The sequence below is a fragment of the Trichomonas vaginalis genome, chromosome III, assembly GCF_026262505.1.
Source record: "Trichomonas vaginalis G3 chromosome III, whole genome shotgun sequence".
Taxonomy (NCBI): Eukaryota; Parabasalia; order Trichomonadida; family Trichomonadidae; genus Trichomonas; species Trichomonas vaginalis.
This window is the reverse complement of record NC_067205.1, coordinates 24,626,403-24,643,382: the sequence shown is the minus strand read 5'-3', so window position 1 is coordinate 24,643,382 and position 16,980 is coordinate 24,626,403. Positions and strand designations below refer to the sequence as shown.

Here is a 16,980-nt window from a genome sequence, read left to right as displayed (position 1 = left end):
CATCCAACACGCAACAACAAAACACAAAACACACTTTTTGGTTCTTTCATCGTTTTAATCGTAATTTATGTAATACATGATTTGGATAAATTTTACAAAAATAGAACCTATATTATATTCTTTTCAAAGATTCTTGCAAATCATCAAAAATAATTGTATTTTAAAAAACGATCAAATTATCCTTTCATTATTTTAAACTTAAATTAGTTTTTATGATTGACTAAAGCAATCATATTTATTCATCATTAAATAAACAAAAAAATAATATTTGAGAGTTATTTCAAAAAAAAACACATTGAATTTATTAATTTGTCTCAATTTCAGTATTATAAATTTTTATAATTTCAATATTTTGAAATACACTTTTTAATATTTCAATATTTATGATATTTCAATGTATTAAGTGGTCTCAAATTGAGCTTCTCAAATATAAGTTGGCCTATTCAAATAATAAAATTAAATAATATTTAAAATAATAAATAAAAGTGATTGAGGTCATAGCAAAACGGCTGTTTCAGTCATTAATTCTTAAAAATAAAAAGGGTAAAAACTAAATACAATGGGTAAAATTCAATAGTGTCTGTGCTATCGTTCAATTTGAAGGTGTCTTTTGAAACCGCAAGACACATTGAATTTTTGAATAGTGTATTATGGTTTGACAGACACCAATGAAAAAAATAAAATGATATTTATTTTAAATATATAAGATCCTTATATAAAATATAAATATTTTATCGTTTTATTTTCTTGTTTTAGAAATGTTTTTTATTGAAAAATCAATAAAACTAACTCCAAAATAAAATTTTTGATTTAAAGACACTATGATGACACCAGGCAAATCTTCCAAGACACCTATCGTCGGGAATCTAACAACCCTATGCCTAACAATATTTATACGGGCCAAAAAAAATTTGGCTAGAGATTTGGCGAGTTATAAAACTTAGAAAATTGAGAGGAATTTTTATTTTTGAATTTTTTTGGAAAGTTAAAATTGCGATTAAAAATCGATTTCCAGGAGAACTAAGCATCTCATCATATATTTAAATCAATAAAAATATTAAATAATAGTTGAATAGTATAACAACGTGAAATTATGGCTGAATCTACAGAAAAAATGAACATATTTGACATTTTTGAAAATTCATACGTTAGATGGTGACAAACTCATAAACTATACTTTAGCTAAGATTGATATATGGTTTCAACAACACATGGTTAAAATCGTAAAAATGTTTTAGATTTCAAAAAGATATATATGGTAATATAATGGAACAAAGTCAACAAATAGCATGTTAAATATGTTATAATTAACTTTTTATTAGATCCAATAGTAGATATCGAATGGTTTCCAGCTTTATGGTTAAATATTTTCTTTTCGAGCTTCTCTTTAACTGTTGTATTAAGGTTGTAAATTTTTGATGCTAGAAACTATGGAATCTTCTTTGCTGCTGCATTTTTCTTGAGAGTTCTTGCAATTTCGAATAGATCTGCGCATTGTATGAAATGGAGGCTTTAAAATATCTTGAAAACAGAATAGGACTGCTTTTCCAAAGGAATGCTTACTTGTAAATCAGAGAGTTTCAAAATTGACAGCAAGATTATCATCATAACTTTCGATTTTGCTGCGAAAAAGGAAGACAAGTAATTAACAAATCATTTACTGTTGTTCATCAAAAGAAGAAAACTTTGATAACAACTAATGATGATAAAATCAAGCTATCTTTTAATATTTTAAATTGATAAGACATTCAAAATATTTGAATGGTTTAAAATATTTTCTTTTAATTTCTATAAGATATTATCATGATTATATAATAAAATTTAAATTTTTATTCAAAAAGGCAATATTTCAAACTTTTAATTTCAAAAATCTTAATTCTGCAATAAGTGTATTTAATTGTAGCAAATTTAATGATCCTTCGTCATGCTTAGCAATTTGGAACTCATAAATTAATGATTTCTTCAAGTAAAATTCTGCATTATTTCAAAAGTCAATAATTCTCTAGTAACTTTTCTTCAAACCCTAACCATTATATTATATGTATAATGGAGAATAATTGCAAAGAAAGATAGCCGAATTTACTGGGTAGTTCTTGTGATGCGAAATAATTGCAAATTAACACCTAGTTTTAACAGCATCAATCTCTTTTTGCTCTCATTTAAATGCATTCGCACACTTTAATTTTGAAATATAAGAGTTTTGGAAATTATCAAATTTATCTGCTCAAATACTATAGATCTTCATAAGTGTTAATAGAATCATTAGCCTTACATATAGTGTTTAATATAATGATGCACATTATACTGGGATTCATTCCTTATTCATCTAGTTATTATAAGATTTACAACCCCATGAAAATTTAAAATTTTGTCAAAAATAGTGAATGTACCTTTGAGATAACTACCAAAAGTATAATAGGTACATAGTCTATATGCATATTTCAAAGAATAAATGCATTGTTGTCAAATGAAAAATTTGAATTTTTCATCTTGAAATAGATCGCAGAATTCTTTTGAATATGTGCTATATGCAATCACAACTCGTATATTTTGATATTTTTAATTTTTGGTATCACTTTTTTTATTCTACCGAATTTTCAGAGAGAAATTGCTAACGATCGTCCAAAACTTTGAATTTAAAATAAGAATTATATGTGTAATATTATTATCATGCGTAATAAAATTGAATCATATTCAAATCGAAAAGTTTGAATGAAAAGGCGCCTTTCTGACAAAATTTGAATGGAATACTCAAATTAAAACAATTTAATAAAAAGTGTAAAGCAATATTTAGTATGTTCTAATGAAATATTCAAAAATAATATTTCAAGATTTGAGTACTTCACAAATACTCATTTACCATTAAATTATGGTTGCCGCCAAGGAAATCTATCATGGCTTGATTGTTTTACTTGGTTCAACACTCCTCGGTATATCAATGGGTTTTTCAACACCAATTTCCGAATATTTTCAAGCAAATTGGAAAGTTTCAGAAAAATCATTGAATTTGTTTTCAAATATTACGACAATTGTAGGTATATTCAGTCCATTCCTACCAGTTTTACTATGTAGATATATAGGAAGACGTTTATGTTATTCAATCTTTTGCATTGCAGCCGTTATTACATATTTATTGTTTATTTTCGTAAAAGAGAATCAATTTTGGCTTGCAATACTTCTTAGAGGCATTGTTGGTGTAGAGAATGGCGGATTCAGTGTCATATGCCCAACTTTACTCATTGATGTCGCTTCTCTGAACTACACAGGATTCTTTGGTAATCTTCATCAAGTTGGTATTGTCATAGGAATTGTATTGATGGAATTCTTAGGCATGTTTTGCAAATGGCAAATTCTTTGTTTTATTACTGCAGGAGTTTCAATAATTGCAGCCGGTTTAATCTGGTTAATACCAGAAACATCAACAAGAAGAAGCGAAAAACAAGAATCATTTTGGACAGATACCAATGTATCCAATCTTGTCATTTGTATTACAGTTATGATTCTTCAACAATTCAGTGGCATCAGTGCTATATTAACAAACTTATCAGATGACTTAGAAAACGCAGGAATTAATTTTAAGCCAGAAAACGCCAATGTTTTAACAATGTTTATTCAGTTAGTTGGTGTTATCATTTGCGGATTCATCATTGATAGACTTGGAAGAATGGCTCTCTTCTGTGGTTCTTCTCTTGGGTGCGGTATCATCCTTTATCTCTATTCTTCAACATTAAAATATGCAATGACAGGTTGGTTGCCTATTTTATATGTTGCAATGTATCTCTTCTTCTTTGGTATTGCTTTAGGTCCTTTACCTTGGTTCATTGCACCAGAAATGTTCGCAATACAGGATAGAATATTTGCAGCATCAAGTGTTGCAAGCGCAAACCAACTGGGATCTTATTTTGTTAGTTTCCTGTTCCCTTTGACGAAAGAGAAAATGGGACTTGGATATGCTTGTTATTTCTTTGCAGCTTTTTGTTTATTAGCTGCTGTGTTCGGTTTCAGCTACTTATATGATCCAAAAGTTGAAAAGAAAATCGAATTAGTTTGGATTCAAGAAGATTCTGAATCAGATGTTGAATTGGATATGAACTAGGCGTTTTTTTATGTTGTGTATGTTATACTATTGTAATAAATGTTGCATTTTAATAGAAATTAACCTATTTAATGTATCGAAAATTAGAATTGAAAAATTATTTGATCCAAGAGATAATAATCTGTATGAATATTGTAATTATGAGTACTAAGTGTTCGTTTTAAGTTATATTCTTAGATATTGTTATGTTCATAAATTTGATGCAATGATTTCGAGCATTTGTGTTCCAACACAAATGTGGTTCGGATTTGAAGTTGCATCATTTTTACTTCATGACCATTATGGACTGACTTTAAGCACTATTTTAGCCGGTCCTCTTGGTTTTTTACTTTCTTCATTTATATTTTTCATTTTCTCGATAGTTTTAGGCATAAATCTTCTACATTTGATCATTCATTTGGCTATTATAGGTGCTATTTCATTTATTTTAATGAACAGACGAAAAATTTCAATTATTAAACAAATTTATCAGATTAGTTACACGACAATTGCTATTTTTATAGCGTTTTTATGCACTTCTACATTCATTGTTTATATTTCCTACTATCCAGGCAAGAATTATCTTTGTAATGTACGTTTTCATTGCTGTTTTGCATAAAAGCAGCAAAATTATACGAATACTAACACACAGTTTGTAGTAAGAGGACTTCAAATTGAAATATCTCTCATAAATTCATTTGTTTACGGCATAAATAAGAAAAGACCAAATTTAATTAACTTGCAAAACCCTATTTACGCCAGCAGCCATCAAAGAAACAGTTATCTATCATCATTCCACTCATCCATGCTCTTATTAGGTGGATTTTCACTTAAAAATTCCTTAATAATTCCATCAATCATCGTAATTACTGAAGCCATGTTTTCTGTCTACACTCTATCGAATCTACTACTCAAGTCAACCTTCCTCTCCCTACTTTCCACCTTCCTTTTCTTCAATGTCAGTGGGAATGGCTGGGTTACTTGGTTTTGGTTTAATTCGAGGTCTGTTTACTACGCTGATTACGTTTTCTACATGGCGCATAACGGGCATAGCGCGTGGTTCCATCCTGTTATGCACTACCTCATGGAATACAGAGCTTCGCAGTTTGTTATTCCGATTTCTGCAACAATATTAATATTACTTTTTAATTTGATGTTTCATGAGAAGATATTGATAACTTTGGGTATACTACTTGGATTATTGCTACCTTTGCAGTTTCCTGCCTTCATTTCAGTATTTTTATTCTCAATTTTTTATATTATTTCAAATCTTATCCCGAAATCGAGAATTCGGATTGATAATATCAGATCCATCATATTCTTTGTCATTTCGTTCTTTTCTATTGCTCTAATTCCTTTAATGAACTTAATTCCAAGAGAAAATGATGAAAAATTAATGAAATTCGAAAAATTATGGGAAAATTTCATCAATGAAGGTTACTTTTATCCATTCATTGCCATGTGGGGTCTTAATGTTGGTCTTTTTGCCCTTTTCGCCGCATTTTTTGTTTGGATTCCAGCGAATTTCTTTGAAAAATTGATTTTGGCCGCTTCTACTATCACATGGTTGATTGGAAACTTCATGAAGTTCTCAGACCATCCTGTTCATACAACTTTGTACTTTATGCCAACTTGGGCTTTAATTTCTTCGATATTTGTCACAAAAATGTTGAACAGAATGGTCAAAAAGGTCAAGAACGAGGAGACTAAAGGTATTATCCTTGCCATTGCCATTTTATTCTATTTGTCAATGGTTACATCCTCAATTCTTGGAATTCGAAAGAGTATGAGAGCAAAAAACCAAATTTACAACAATGCTGTTGAAGAAGTTGTTAATTTTGTTAAATCAAACATTTCTTCTGACTCTGTGTTTCTAATTCCGCAAGATGACGTAAATTTACTTTTAATTTACTGTGGATACAGAGTTCTTCGTATGAATGATATGTACATGTATATCTGTGGCTACAACTGGAAGAAATACTCAAAGGAAATTAGCCAACTCATTGAAAAACCTGATTCCAATGTTTTGCCTTTTGTTACTCACTCTCTCGAGCTTAAAACGTTTAGAAGTGATCAGATGAGGCATGAAAATGATGATGGAAATCATTGGAAACTGATTTTCTCGAATTCAGATTACCAAATTTTCGAACGTCAGCTCTCTAACGGAGAGATCAGATAATTAGTCATAGTTGCGCTCTATAGTAAATATATTTGTTTTGTTTATCAAAAATTATTAAATAATTCTTGAGAAATTTATATTATCTTTTATAGATATATCTGCTCAATGCGATATAAGGATCTATCCTGTTTCTTTACTATCATTAAACATTGCATGATGGAGAGGTGTTTTGCCTTGTCAATCTTTTATTTTGTTTTCTGTTCCATGCAAAATATGGTACTCTGTCTTTTCTTTTATATTATCATTTTTTGCATAATTAAGAAGTTATGAGATCAAATAGTAAGCGTTACAAAATTTGCAAGAAAAATTTTGCTCCACTCACAATCTGACTCATGACTTTCATATTATGAGCCAAATTAAAAACCGTTTTGCTCCATTCAATTTTTCTTTACCATCATTCTCTTTTCATTGTTGTAATTATTCATTAAACTTAGAATAACTATCCTCTTCTGACTGCTTTACTCCCCATAAAAGATATAGATATAGAGTACACTTAAAATTTAAATGGAAATTCTGGGGATTTATCGTTTTCATAATTACAACTTTTTTTCCAATAGAAACTTGTATAGCTTTCATTTGTGCACAAGATAATTATCTTTACAAACTGTTATTTCTTATTTTTGTCATTTTTTCATTATGAAAGTCTATTTGTCCATTAAATAGCTCATTAAATTATCTCAATTCACTCTCTGCAATTGTGATACATGTTCAAGATAAATTAATCTAGAAAAACAATTGTATTTCTATTGTTTTCCTTCAATTTTCAACTTTTTGGTTAATGTTTTCAATAATTTTTTTAGTGTTTTCATCTCAAATGAGTGATAATGTCATTGGACAGAATGAAGAATTCATGAAAGCATATTACAAGCTTTACCACATAAGTCCAAGCGATTCTCTTGAAGAAATTCTTGAAATGATCAACACAGTTTTAGTTAAAAATTTCAAAGTACCATTTAGTCAGATCATTGTTAGCATAATTCATGCAATCAAATACAACTATCGATCTATCAATCTATACATCAAAATTTTCAACCAATTTTGCATGATGCATTCAATCGAGAAATCATTAATTGACCTTCTTTTTCCTGATATATGGAACTCTGATAAATTAATACTTGATGATAATGCTACTAAAATTATTTGTTGTTGCACTCTATTTCCATTAGAAGAATCATTACATTATTATACTATGTTCGATCAACTCGAAAAAATTATATATTATTCAATATCTCATGATTTGAATGATATAAATAAATTATTTTTAACTCCACACTTTGGAATCAGTAGAATTTTGGATTTGAGTGCATTTTATGGTTCTTCAAATATATTCTTTTATCTTCTCAGTAATTTTAAACATGAAATAACTCAAAATACACCTCAATATTCATTCATCGGAAATAACACTGACATCATTAAAGAATGTCTGAAACACAAAGATCCAGACAATGTTTGCCTTGAATATGCAATTGAATCACATAACAATGACTTCATTGAAGACCTTATACGGTACGAGTCAATTGATCTTAGCACGTTTGATTTTACAAATGTAATTGTTTCACAAAATTTGAAATTTATTCAAATTCTAGCTAACAAAGATGTCAATTCGATTATCCCATGGTGTGCTTCTATTCCTCAGTCAATTGATATTTTGAAATCCAAAGACAATGAAATCGATTACAATAAGCAATATCGAGATGGCCGAAATCTTCTTCATTTTGCTGCTCAATCAAATTGCATTGATATCCTAGAGTTTTTATCATCGAAACGAGACTTTTTCATGGGAAAAATCAATGCGAAAGACAACAATTTGTTAACTCCTCTCCATTATGCATTAAATAATTACTTCGAAGAATCATCGGAATTTCTTATTTCTGAAGGTGCTGATATCAATGCAAAAGATGGAAATGGAAAGTCTATTCTATATTTTGCATTAGAAAGAAGAATGAATAAGATCGCATACATACTTATATCGATTGGGGCTGATATAAATTCAAAAAGCAATGACGAAAAATCTTTAATTCATATTGCTGCAAAATACAATAATCAAGAAGTATTAGAATTTCTTATTAAACATTATACCGATATCAATACGATGTATAAAGATGGTATCACTGCTCTTCATGTAGCTGCAGAACATAATAGTATAGAAAGTGCAGAGATCCTTATTAAATCTGGCGCAGAAATCAATGCAAAAGATAAATATGGTTTCACTGCTCTGCATGTTGCCGCAGAGCATAATAGTAAAGAAACTGCAGAAATTCTTATTAAATTTGGTGCAGATATCAATGTTACAAATAAAAATAAAGAAACAGCTCTTCATATTGCTGCAGAATATAATAGTAAAGATACAGCAGAACTCCTTATCAAGTCAGGAGTAGATATCAATGCAAAAGAAGAATATGGAAGAAATGCTATTTGTTATGCCGCAAATAATAGTAGTACAGAAACAGCAGAGCTCCTTATTAAATCTGGTGCGGATATCAATTCAAAAACTCAAGAAGGGTATTCTGCTATTCATTTTTCAGCAAGACGACATAGTATAGAAATGGTCGAACTCCTTATTAAATATGGGGCAGACATCAATGCAAAAAATATATATGAAGAGACTGTTCTTCATGAAGCTGCTAAATGCGATAGTGTAGAAACAGGAGAATTTTTTATTAAAAAAGGGGTAAATGTTAGGACATATTCGAAGAGTGGAATGTCTCCTCTCCTCTATGCTTCAATGCGTGGTTTTAAAGATTTTGTAAGTTTACTTTTAAAATATGGTGAAGATATAAACTCGAAGGATCCTAAAGGACGAACAGTTCTCCATCATGCAGTATTATATGATGATGATGATTCAATGGCAAAATTAGCTATTTCATATGGTGCAGATGTAAATGCAAGAGATAATAATGGTAAAACTCCTCTTCAATATTGCAAAATGTTGAAACATCATGCATTAGTTAAAACATTAATTTCACATGGAGCATATTCCAGAATAAATGGCAATGGTCGGAATAACTGTCAAGATCATGCGCTAGAATTGAATTAAAAATGATTCCTTTGAAATAGGTTATATTTTAGCAAAATAATTATTTAATTAATAATAAAAGCGACATTTTATAATAAAACTACTTAAATACAATTTTTAAAATCATTTGACAACATACAAACTGTTATTAACTCTAATATCAACATTGATATTAAGACAAATAAACTCCTTTTCTTTTGTAAAGTCTCTTATTCAAATTTTTGATAGAAATTCACTCAATATTGAGGCAGAAAAACGATAGGGAGACTTTACGTAGGAAAATGGGTTTACTGAATACAAAAAAAAAACAGATAATAGATGTTAGAACTGCTTTTAACTATGTTTCTTTAACAAATAGTACTCAAGTGACAAAAAATATTAGCTAGCTACTTAATATATTGAGCTGATTTCAAATAATCGAATTAATTGATATGTATTGCCGTTAATTAATTGATAATGTTTCTGATATAAAGCAGTTGTGTTGTATTAATGACCACGAGAATAAAATAATTGGTATTTGAAATAATACAATGTACGTTTTTCAATTTTGAACCTGATAAAAAATTACAATGTTTCAAGATTCCACTTTTTCTGCACTTCTTGAGAAGTATTCTGAGTATTTAACAGATGCATCCAACAAAGATGACCTTCTTGCACTTGGTCGCAGAATTTTTTCTGCAGAATCTACAGAATCACAGCAACGTCCATCAATAAATTTACTTAAAGAAAAGGAAGCCGAACTTCAAAAGCAACAAATACCTAAAAATGAGCAAAAAGTAAGAAGTTCGCCATCAAGACAAGGCCATTTTATACCTCCACCCGTTCAAAATTTATCACAAGATCAAATTAACGAAGAAATTAAAAACCTCAAAGCTAAAAATGAGCAACTCAGAGAACGAAAGAAAGAATTACAGACGCAATATCAAGAAATGCAAAAAGAATATAATCAATTAATTATTGATAGCGTATCAACAAAAGATCGGCTCCAAAAAGAGCTTGCAGATCTTAGAGATGAACTTGCTCGTACACTTGTTCCTACAAGACCTAATATTCTACGTTCAAATACTCCTTCAATTTTACCAGTTATGGAAGAACTTTCGAAACTGAATAAGCAAATCCTTGATAAGATCGAAAGTTTCAGACAAGCAACTCGTGATGCTCTTTCTCATTGCGAAAGAACAGCTCTTGATCGATATAAACCTTACATGGAGAAATTATTACATGATATATATGAAAATGCAGAGCAATTACCAATAGACCAACTTCTCAAAAGGTTTAATGACTCTGCAGACAAAGTAGAGTCTGAAATTGCCCAACTCCAAGCAGAATTAACATCAGAACACTCCAGAAACGAAAATCTTCAAATGGAATCAAGGCAACTTGAAGAAAGGCTTACTGCACAGCAAGAAGAGGTCTCAAGAATGAAGAAACAACAGTCCCAACTCGTTAGAGATATTGCGAAATTAAATCAGATCTCAGCTCGTACGATGAACTCACTGAAAGAGTCATATGAACTTCTCTGGAACACCGATGATGTCGGAGAAGGCCAAGCATCGTCTGCAAGAGCTGTTGTCATCACTCCAAAAGTTAAACCGAAGGCAGCTCCTGTTCCATTGAAGAAGATTGCTTCAAGGAAGAACGCGGCCCAGACAAATGAAATGAAAAGGCCAGATGTGAAGTCTGTTGAAGCATTTATCGAAAATGAGAAAAATGATTTGCTGCATCAGATACAGCAAGATCAATATTAAACTCATTGTAAATATGTTTGTTTATTCAAGTCAAAAGAAAATATTTTTTTTTCTCGTGAAATTTATCGGGATAAGAAAAACCGAAATTATGTTAATGAAACTGTTTTGAAAATGTATTTACTCTTCACGTTCAACAGACCACTTTGGATACCAGAAGACAGGTGTGATCTGATCTTCTAAGAATGAGCAGAAGATAACAGTCTGAGTTTGCTCACCCGGTGGCTTATAGAAGTGGAAATCTCTGAACTTAGCAGAGACCCAGCGAACAAGATGGGCAAATGATAAGACGAAAGGATTACTCTGTTCGATTGTATTCATCTGATGTTGTTGTTTAATCATCTGTACGTAGTCCTTAGCCCACAATATAAGTTTATCTTTTGTCCAGTTAAGTTCTACAAGTTTGAAATCGCGAACGAGATTAATTGCAACCTCTACACTATTTGGATTATCTGGGGGAAGATCTTCATGGAATATAGCTTTAAATTTACCGCGAACAACATATACACCCTTTTCGGCGTCCTCCTGGAATGGATAGTGTTCGTCTAGAAAGACATGTCCTGTAAAGATATCTTTATAGCGGACGGCTGTCATTTAGAAACCGCCGAGAGCCGCAATTGTGAAGTCATTTACGAAAATCATCGAATCAGATAAATTCATACTGTGTGTTTAAATACTATCATTTTTTAACGATAATTTCCCTTTATCATTCCATAAAAAAATTATTCAAATTCGGCCGAATAATATGCCATAGATAAATTTGAATACTGAAATGTGGTTGTGATGAATATTCATTACGCATACTACATTACCAAAAAAACGGTCCGATTTTTTCTAAAATTCAATAAATTTAAATTGCTACCTGCCGTGTAACAATAAGGAGCTAAGATTTATACAAAGTTGTATTTAAATCTGCTAAGGCCTATTAGATTTTTCTTTAAACTTCTCAGCATACTAAAAATATCGAATTCATTTTTGGTAGAAAATCGATTTAACCAAAAATAATATTAAAAACGTTATATTTTTCTGAATACGGACTCAGAGATGCTTTAATTCATTCTACTTTCATTTCAAAAATCTTGTCAACTAATAACGTCAATTTTTTATCGTTATTTTTCTCAAATGATCCCTTGAGTGATGATTGTTTTGTGTATTTGCCTGATCAAAATATCTATCGAAAGAATCAAATTATTTTCCAAACATTCTTCATTTAAAATACCTACTATTGACTTTAAAAAATCCAATTCAAATCAAGACCCGTTAAAACTTCATTATACGTATTATTATATGCTTTATTTACCATGACTATATATTCACATAGCAATCCTTTTATTTCAAAGTGTATATTTTCTTTCTTATTTCTCCTGACAATTTTTGACTTTGAAAATAAGCATTTTGTCATTCAACTGAACTCATAATTTTTGCTTCCTCGATAATATATACATTCGTCATTTACTTTTATTTGATTTAAGCATAATTATTCGAAATTTTATATTACATATCATAAGTTGAGGGTCCTTCTACTAATAAGAATATATAATATGGAAACCCCAGGGCCAAAGTCGAGATATGAGATGAATGAAAATCAAAAATTGAAATGCAATCATATTTCTAATGTAAAATCCATTTGCATGAGGAACTCTGACTAGAAAACCAAAAATCTATAAGCATGTTAGAAATATCCAATATATCAAAAGTAGACGACAATGTTTAATTAAATAATCTTAATAAATTTATACATCATGTCCTGTACAATACATCATCAATATCAATTATTCTCTAAATGTCTATGCGAGCTCAATAAATGTACCAAGTTATCACCGAATTTTCACCGAAAGTAAATGTAGGGGGTAACACCTCGGAGTGAAGGCACATTTGATGTTTCAAAACATTCCAAATATCAATATTATAGGATATTTTGATAAAATAGCTGGTATCATCCTATTTCAACTTTAAAAATTTATTGATTATTTTTGATAGATCAAACTAATATACATGGTAATTTATTTAAAAAAAAATAATTAATAAAAAAAATTCTAAGCAATTCTACATTGCTTTTCCGCCATTTTCTCAGCGACATCAAGTACATCTTGTGAGTTCTTTCTCACAGCAACTTCATACGCTGTTCTGTTTTTGTTGTCAACGATTTCAGGTCTTACTTTTCCGCAAGACAAAATAATTGCGTAACACAAAGCGTCGTTGTTTCTTGCTGCAATGTGGAGTGGTGTTCTTCCTTTTCTGTCTTGAACATTCACGTCAACGCCGAAAACATTTGTCAGCATCTTAACAACTGTTGCTCCTCCATTCATTGCTGCATAATGTAAAGCAGTCATTCCTTGTTCATCAACATCATTTATGTGTTTTGTTGAGAACTTTAAAAGGAGTTTAAGACAATGAGGAGAACCAAATCTTCGTTCAAAAGTGAGTTTTGATGCTTTCCAAATTTCAAGATTTGAACTTGCAATTGCCAATTCATTCAACATTCTTTCGTTTTCTTTGAATGAACTGTATGGTTCGATGTTCTCTTGTGTGGAAAGTAGTTTAGCTGCGAATGATCCAGGATTCTGATATTTCCTGAACAAATCAACCAAATTTACCAAATTTTCGCCAGTTATCAATGATTCATCGGAACCAAACCACCAAGGATATCTTACAGCGCTTTCTTCCCAGAGGTTAGGGGAATCGCAGCCAAGACGACATGCCCAGTGAATTGCATTCTGTCCCCATGAATCAGTTGCAAATGGTTTAACATTTGGAATTGAAAGCAAAAGTCTCAAAAACAAGAAATCTCCTGTTTTCACTGCGGCTTGGAAAATTGTTTCTCCAAAATGATCTCTGATCTCTGTTGCTTGTCTGGCAGCTTCTTTGTTGATGGTGATAATCCTCATGTTGATCTCTTCTTCCTCTTTCTTCTTCTCTTCTGAAGTTTTTTCCGTAGAATTTTGTGTCACTTTTTGTGGTTGATTTTCATTTGTTTTCGGAATTTGAGAATTTTGTTGTGGAGAAGAAGGTTGCGTGTTTGGTGGATTTGGCCTCTGTGCATTTGGTCTCTGAGGACTTTGTGGAGTTGGTCTCGTCGTTTTTGGTGGTTCAGAAATTTGAGAAGGTCCTGAATTTTGAGAAGGAACTGAATTTTGAGAGGGTCCAGAATTTTGAGAAGAAACTTTTTGAGGCTCGGAATTTTGAGAAGGATTTGGATTTGGATTTTCGGTTGATTTTGGTTTTGTTTCTTCTTTTTCTTGGGAAGAAATATGTTTCTTGGCAGGAGGAACTGAATTTGCTGATAAAATGAACAACAATGCAATTAAATTTGTAAATTGCACAGCGGAGAAGAGGTTTTCAGCGTTACGAAGCTTGATTCCTCTGTTGTAACCTTGAATCAATGCTGCGTAATTGTGAAATTGAACTGAAGCTTCAACAACGTTTTCGGATCTCGTATTTAACTCATGTTGTTCGAGATAAAGCGTATGGTTACCAATGATAGCCATCTGCATCATCTTTGTGTCATCGCCGTCATATACTTTTGTCGTATTCCTCAGAAAAGTGTAAATTTTCTGCGCATTATACAACAAAACATATTCTGGAACGGTAATGTTGTCTTGTGCATAGGGGCAGACCTCGAAAACAGTTGGATTGATGACGGATGAGAACTCTTCTGGGTGATCCAATATGTAGTTCTTGAATTGTGTCATGTCATCCGCCATAATTATCGTGGAAAGCTTGGAAACTTCACTTTCACCGGAAATGAATGATTTAAACACCTGTCTGACATCGGATTTGGTGATTAAATCATTCATTTTTTGTGAAGTTCCCGGAGAATTTCGGTCGATATCTTTATGGAACCAAATGTAGAGAGGAATCGCAAAAATCGGAGTCGGAGCACCTTCAAATAAATCTTCGATCATCTGGATGATCTCGAAAATGTTGAAAACCTTTCGTTTGTAGAGACCACTCAAATATGCAACGTAAGGCATGTAATTTGGATAAGGATCGTGCATAACGAATGTTGCATAGATCTTATGGAGTACAAATGTTGGTATAAATCCTAGTTTATTTGAATATAGGGATAATTTGAAAAGATTTTTTGTCAATTTTGCGTAAATATCAACTTTTTGATAGCAAATGATAGTTGTTTGCATTACAGCATCCATAATTTCTTGGATATCTTGCATTTTATTGCGTTTGTAATTAGTTAATATCCAATTTGAAACCATTTCTGTATTTCTCGCAATTAAACTTATCAAAAGACATCTGAGATGGATATTACGTCTTGCCTTAGTAATAATTTTGGTCGGAAGAATATCTTTCAGTGGAGAAATGTATTTGTCAACAGAAGTCATGATTTGATCAGCAAAAGCACTGAATTCATGAGGAGTATGTGGTGAGATTGATCCATTCGGGTTGCTTTTGATGATATCTGTGATGTAAGATTGAAATGGGCTTGGAACATAAGGAATGTCTTCAACTCCTTCAACAAGCATCTTCTCGATGAGAGTAAATGATGGTCGCTTTGATGGATCAAAGTCTGTACACATTTCAAACAATTGTTTCATTGTTTGGTAGAATTTTCCTTTGATATTATTTAATTTTTGAGAAATTTTAGATAAAATGACACCGAACGAGTATGCATCTGATTTTGGTGTTATTACATAGTTGTTTTCAAGTTCTGGGGCTGAATACTCTGATTTTTTGGTTTCATATGGAATAATAGGACATGGATAGAGTTCTGGGAGATTGTAGTTGATAATAACTGGTTCTAATTTCGATTTGAGAAAGACAGTGCCCAGCCTTAAGTCTCCGCAGACGTATCCGTTTGAATGTAAATATGCAACAGCAGAAGCGATACCAATAAGTATTTTGATCATATGGCAATCAGTAATTGGTGATGTTGTGTACGTTGTGATATAGTTTTCAAGAAAATCCATGATTGGAGATTCATAAATTATGAAAAGCCCGCCTAAGTTATTGTCAATGGCATAATCGTATGGTTTATTAACTCCACTATGATTTAGAGTCTTGCAAACTTCGATTTCGGTTATAAATTGCTGTTGAATTTCAATTGGAACGTTATTTCTATTAATTTTGGTAGCAACGAGTTTTTTATTTGGATCAGGGTCGTTTTTTATCGATGCATAGTAAACATTAAGAAATTTTTTAATGTCTTTTAAATTTTCTTTTCGAATTTCAGCTTCAGTGACTAGTATGTAGTCGGCCTTCTTGCCACGAACTCTAATAGTTTTCTTATTTCCTCCTCTTTTAATTTTTTTCTCGGGTTTTGCTCCCCAATTATCCATATGAATTTTGAATAAATTTTTTATTAGAAAAATGAATGCTATTATTATACTGCATCATAACAATTTAGCGACTTAAAAAGTTTGTATAGAAAAAGCAAACCTTAGATTTTGAAAATTATTTCTCGGGTCTGTTACATTCGGATGAGCATTGTTTTACTACATATGAGTAATAGGGATCATGTATGAATTTGGATGGGCACCTTATTGATAAAATTAAAAAAAAATCAGTGATATTTAGCAATAAAGAGAATGTGACCATTAAACAAAAATATATTGAATGATGCCATAAGAAATGTATATGACAAATTTGGAAATATCATTTCTTGAATTGGAAATCTTTTAGTTGATGTTTTTAGTACAGTATACATTGTGCGTCGCCTGTAGCCTACAGCTACAGTCACCGACACAATGAAAAAAGTGACAGAAAACTGACACCATACGGGCGCGCATATGTACGCATATATGTGTAAAAATAAACGTTCATATGTAAACTAACCTTTATTCACTAGCAGGAGCTTTGTTGTTCGCTTCCATTAAAATGTAAACTTTACGTGTCAAAAAAATTCTGTCACGTAAACTATTTATGTTGAGATTGAGTACCAGACTCTAATATAAGTTCAACCATTATATTAGAGTCTTTAGGAATTTCATATGGTTCTTTTACATAATAT

General features: G+C 31.1%; 6 protein-coding genes across 6 annotated transcripts, besides 2 other annotated features; 4 read left to right on the top strand and 2 right to left on the bottom strand.

The window, feature by feature from the left end:
• Nucleotides 1-878: 878 nt before the first annotated feature.
• Nucleotides 879-2,394: a mobile genetic element.
• Nucleotides 2,395-2,853: 459 nt separating this feature from the next.
• TVAGG3_0757700 (major facilitator superfamily transporter) lies at nt 2,854-4,155 on the top strand (the record flags this gene model as incomplete). The annotated part of the gene is made up of 1 exon (XM_001321710.1): nt 2,870-4,096. One exon carries the CDS (start codon nt 2,870-2,872, stop codon nt 4,094-4,096), a length of 1,227 nt encoding a protein of 408 aa, XP_001321745.1.
• A 153-nt stretch (nt 4,156-4,308) lies between these two features.
• TVAGG3_0757690 (uncharacterized protein) lies at nt 4,309-6,596 on the top strand (the record flags this gene model as incomplete). Its single annotated transcript, XM_001321709.1, has 1 exon — nt 4,881-6,254. The coding sequence occupies one exon, from the start codon at nt 4,881-4,883 to the stop codon at nt 6,252-6,254; it is 1,374 nt and encodes a 457-aa protein (XP_001321744.1).
• Nucleotides 6,597-7,068: 472 nt separating this feature from the next.
• On the top strand, nt 7,069-9,358 carry TVAGG3_0757680 (cyclin-dependent kinase inhibitor 2C-related family; the record flags this gene model as incomplete). Its single annotated transcript, XM_001321708.1, has 1 exon — nt 7,069-9,291. One exon carries the CDS (start codon nt 7,069-7,071, stop codon nt 9,289-9,291), a length of 2,223 nt encoding a protein of 740 aa, XP_001321743.1.
• Nucleotides 9,359-9,839: 481 nt separating this feature from the next.
• Nucleotides 9,840-11,018, top strand: TVAGG3_0757670 (AAA domain-containing protein; the record flags this gene model as incomplete). Its single annotated transcript, XM_001321707.1, has 1 exon — nt 9,840-11,018. The coding sequence occupies one exon, from the start codon at nt 9,840-9,842 to the stop codon at nt 11,016-11,018; it is 1,179 nt and encodes a 392-aa protein (XP_001321742.1).
• On the bottom strand, nt 11,018-11,632 carry TVAGG3_0757660 (Mss4-like family; the record flags this gene model as incomplete). Its single annotated transcript, XM_001321706.2, has 1 exon — nt 11,136-11,609. One exon carries the CDS (start codon nt 11,607-11,609, stop codon nt 11,136-11,138), a length of 474 nt encoding a protein of 157 aa, XP_001321741.1.
• A 1,357-nt stretch (nt 11,633-12,989) lies between these two features.
• On the bottom strand, nt 12,990-16,309 carry TVAGG3_0757650 (protein ubiquitination; the record flags this gene model as incomplete). The annotated part of the gene is made up of 1 exon (XM_001321705.1): nt 13,052-16,309. The coding sequence occupies one exon, from the start codon at nt 16,307-16,309 to the stop codon at nt 13,052-13,054; it is 3,258 nt and encodes a 1,085-aa protein (XP_001321740.1).
• Nucleotides 16,310-16,663: 354 nt separating this feature from the next.
• Nucleotides 16,664-16,980: part of a mobile genetic element that runs on past the window's edge.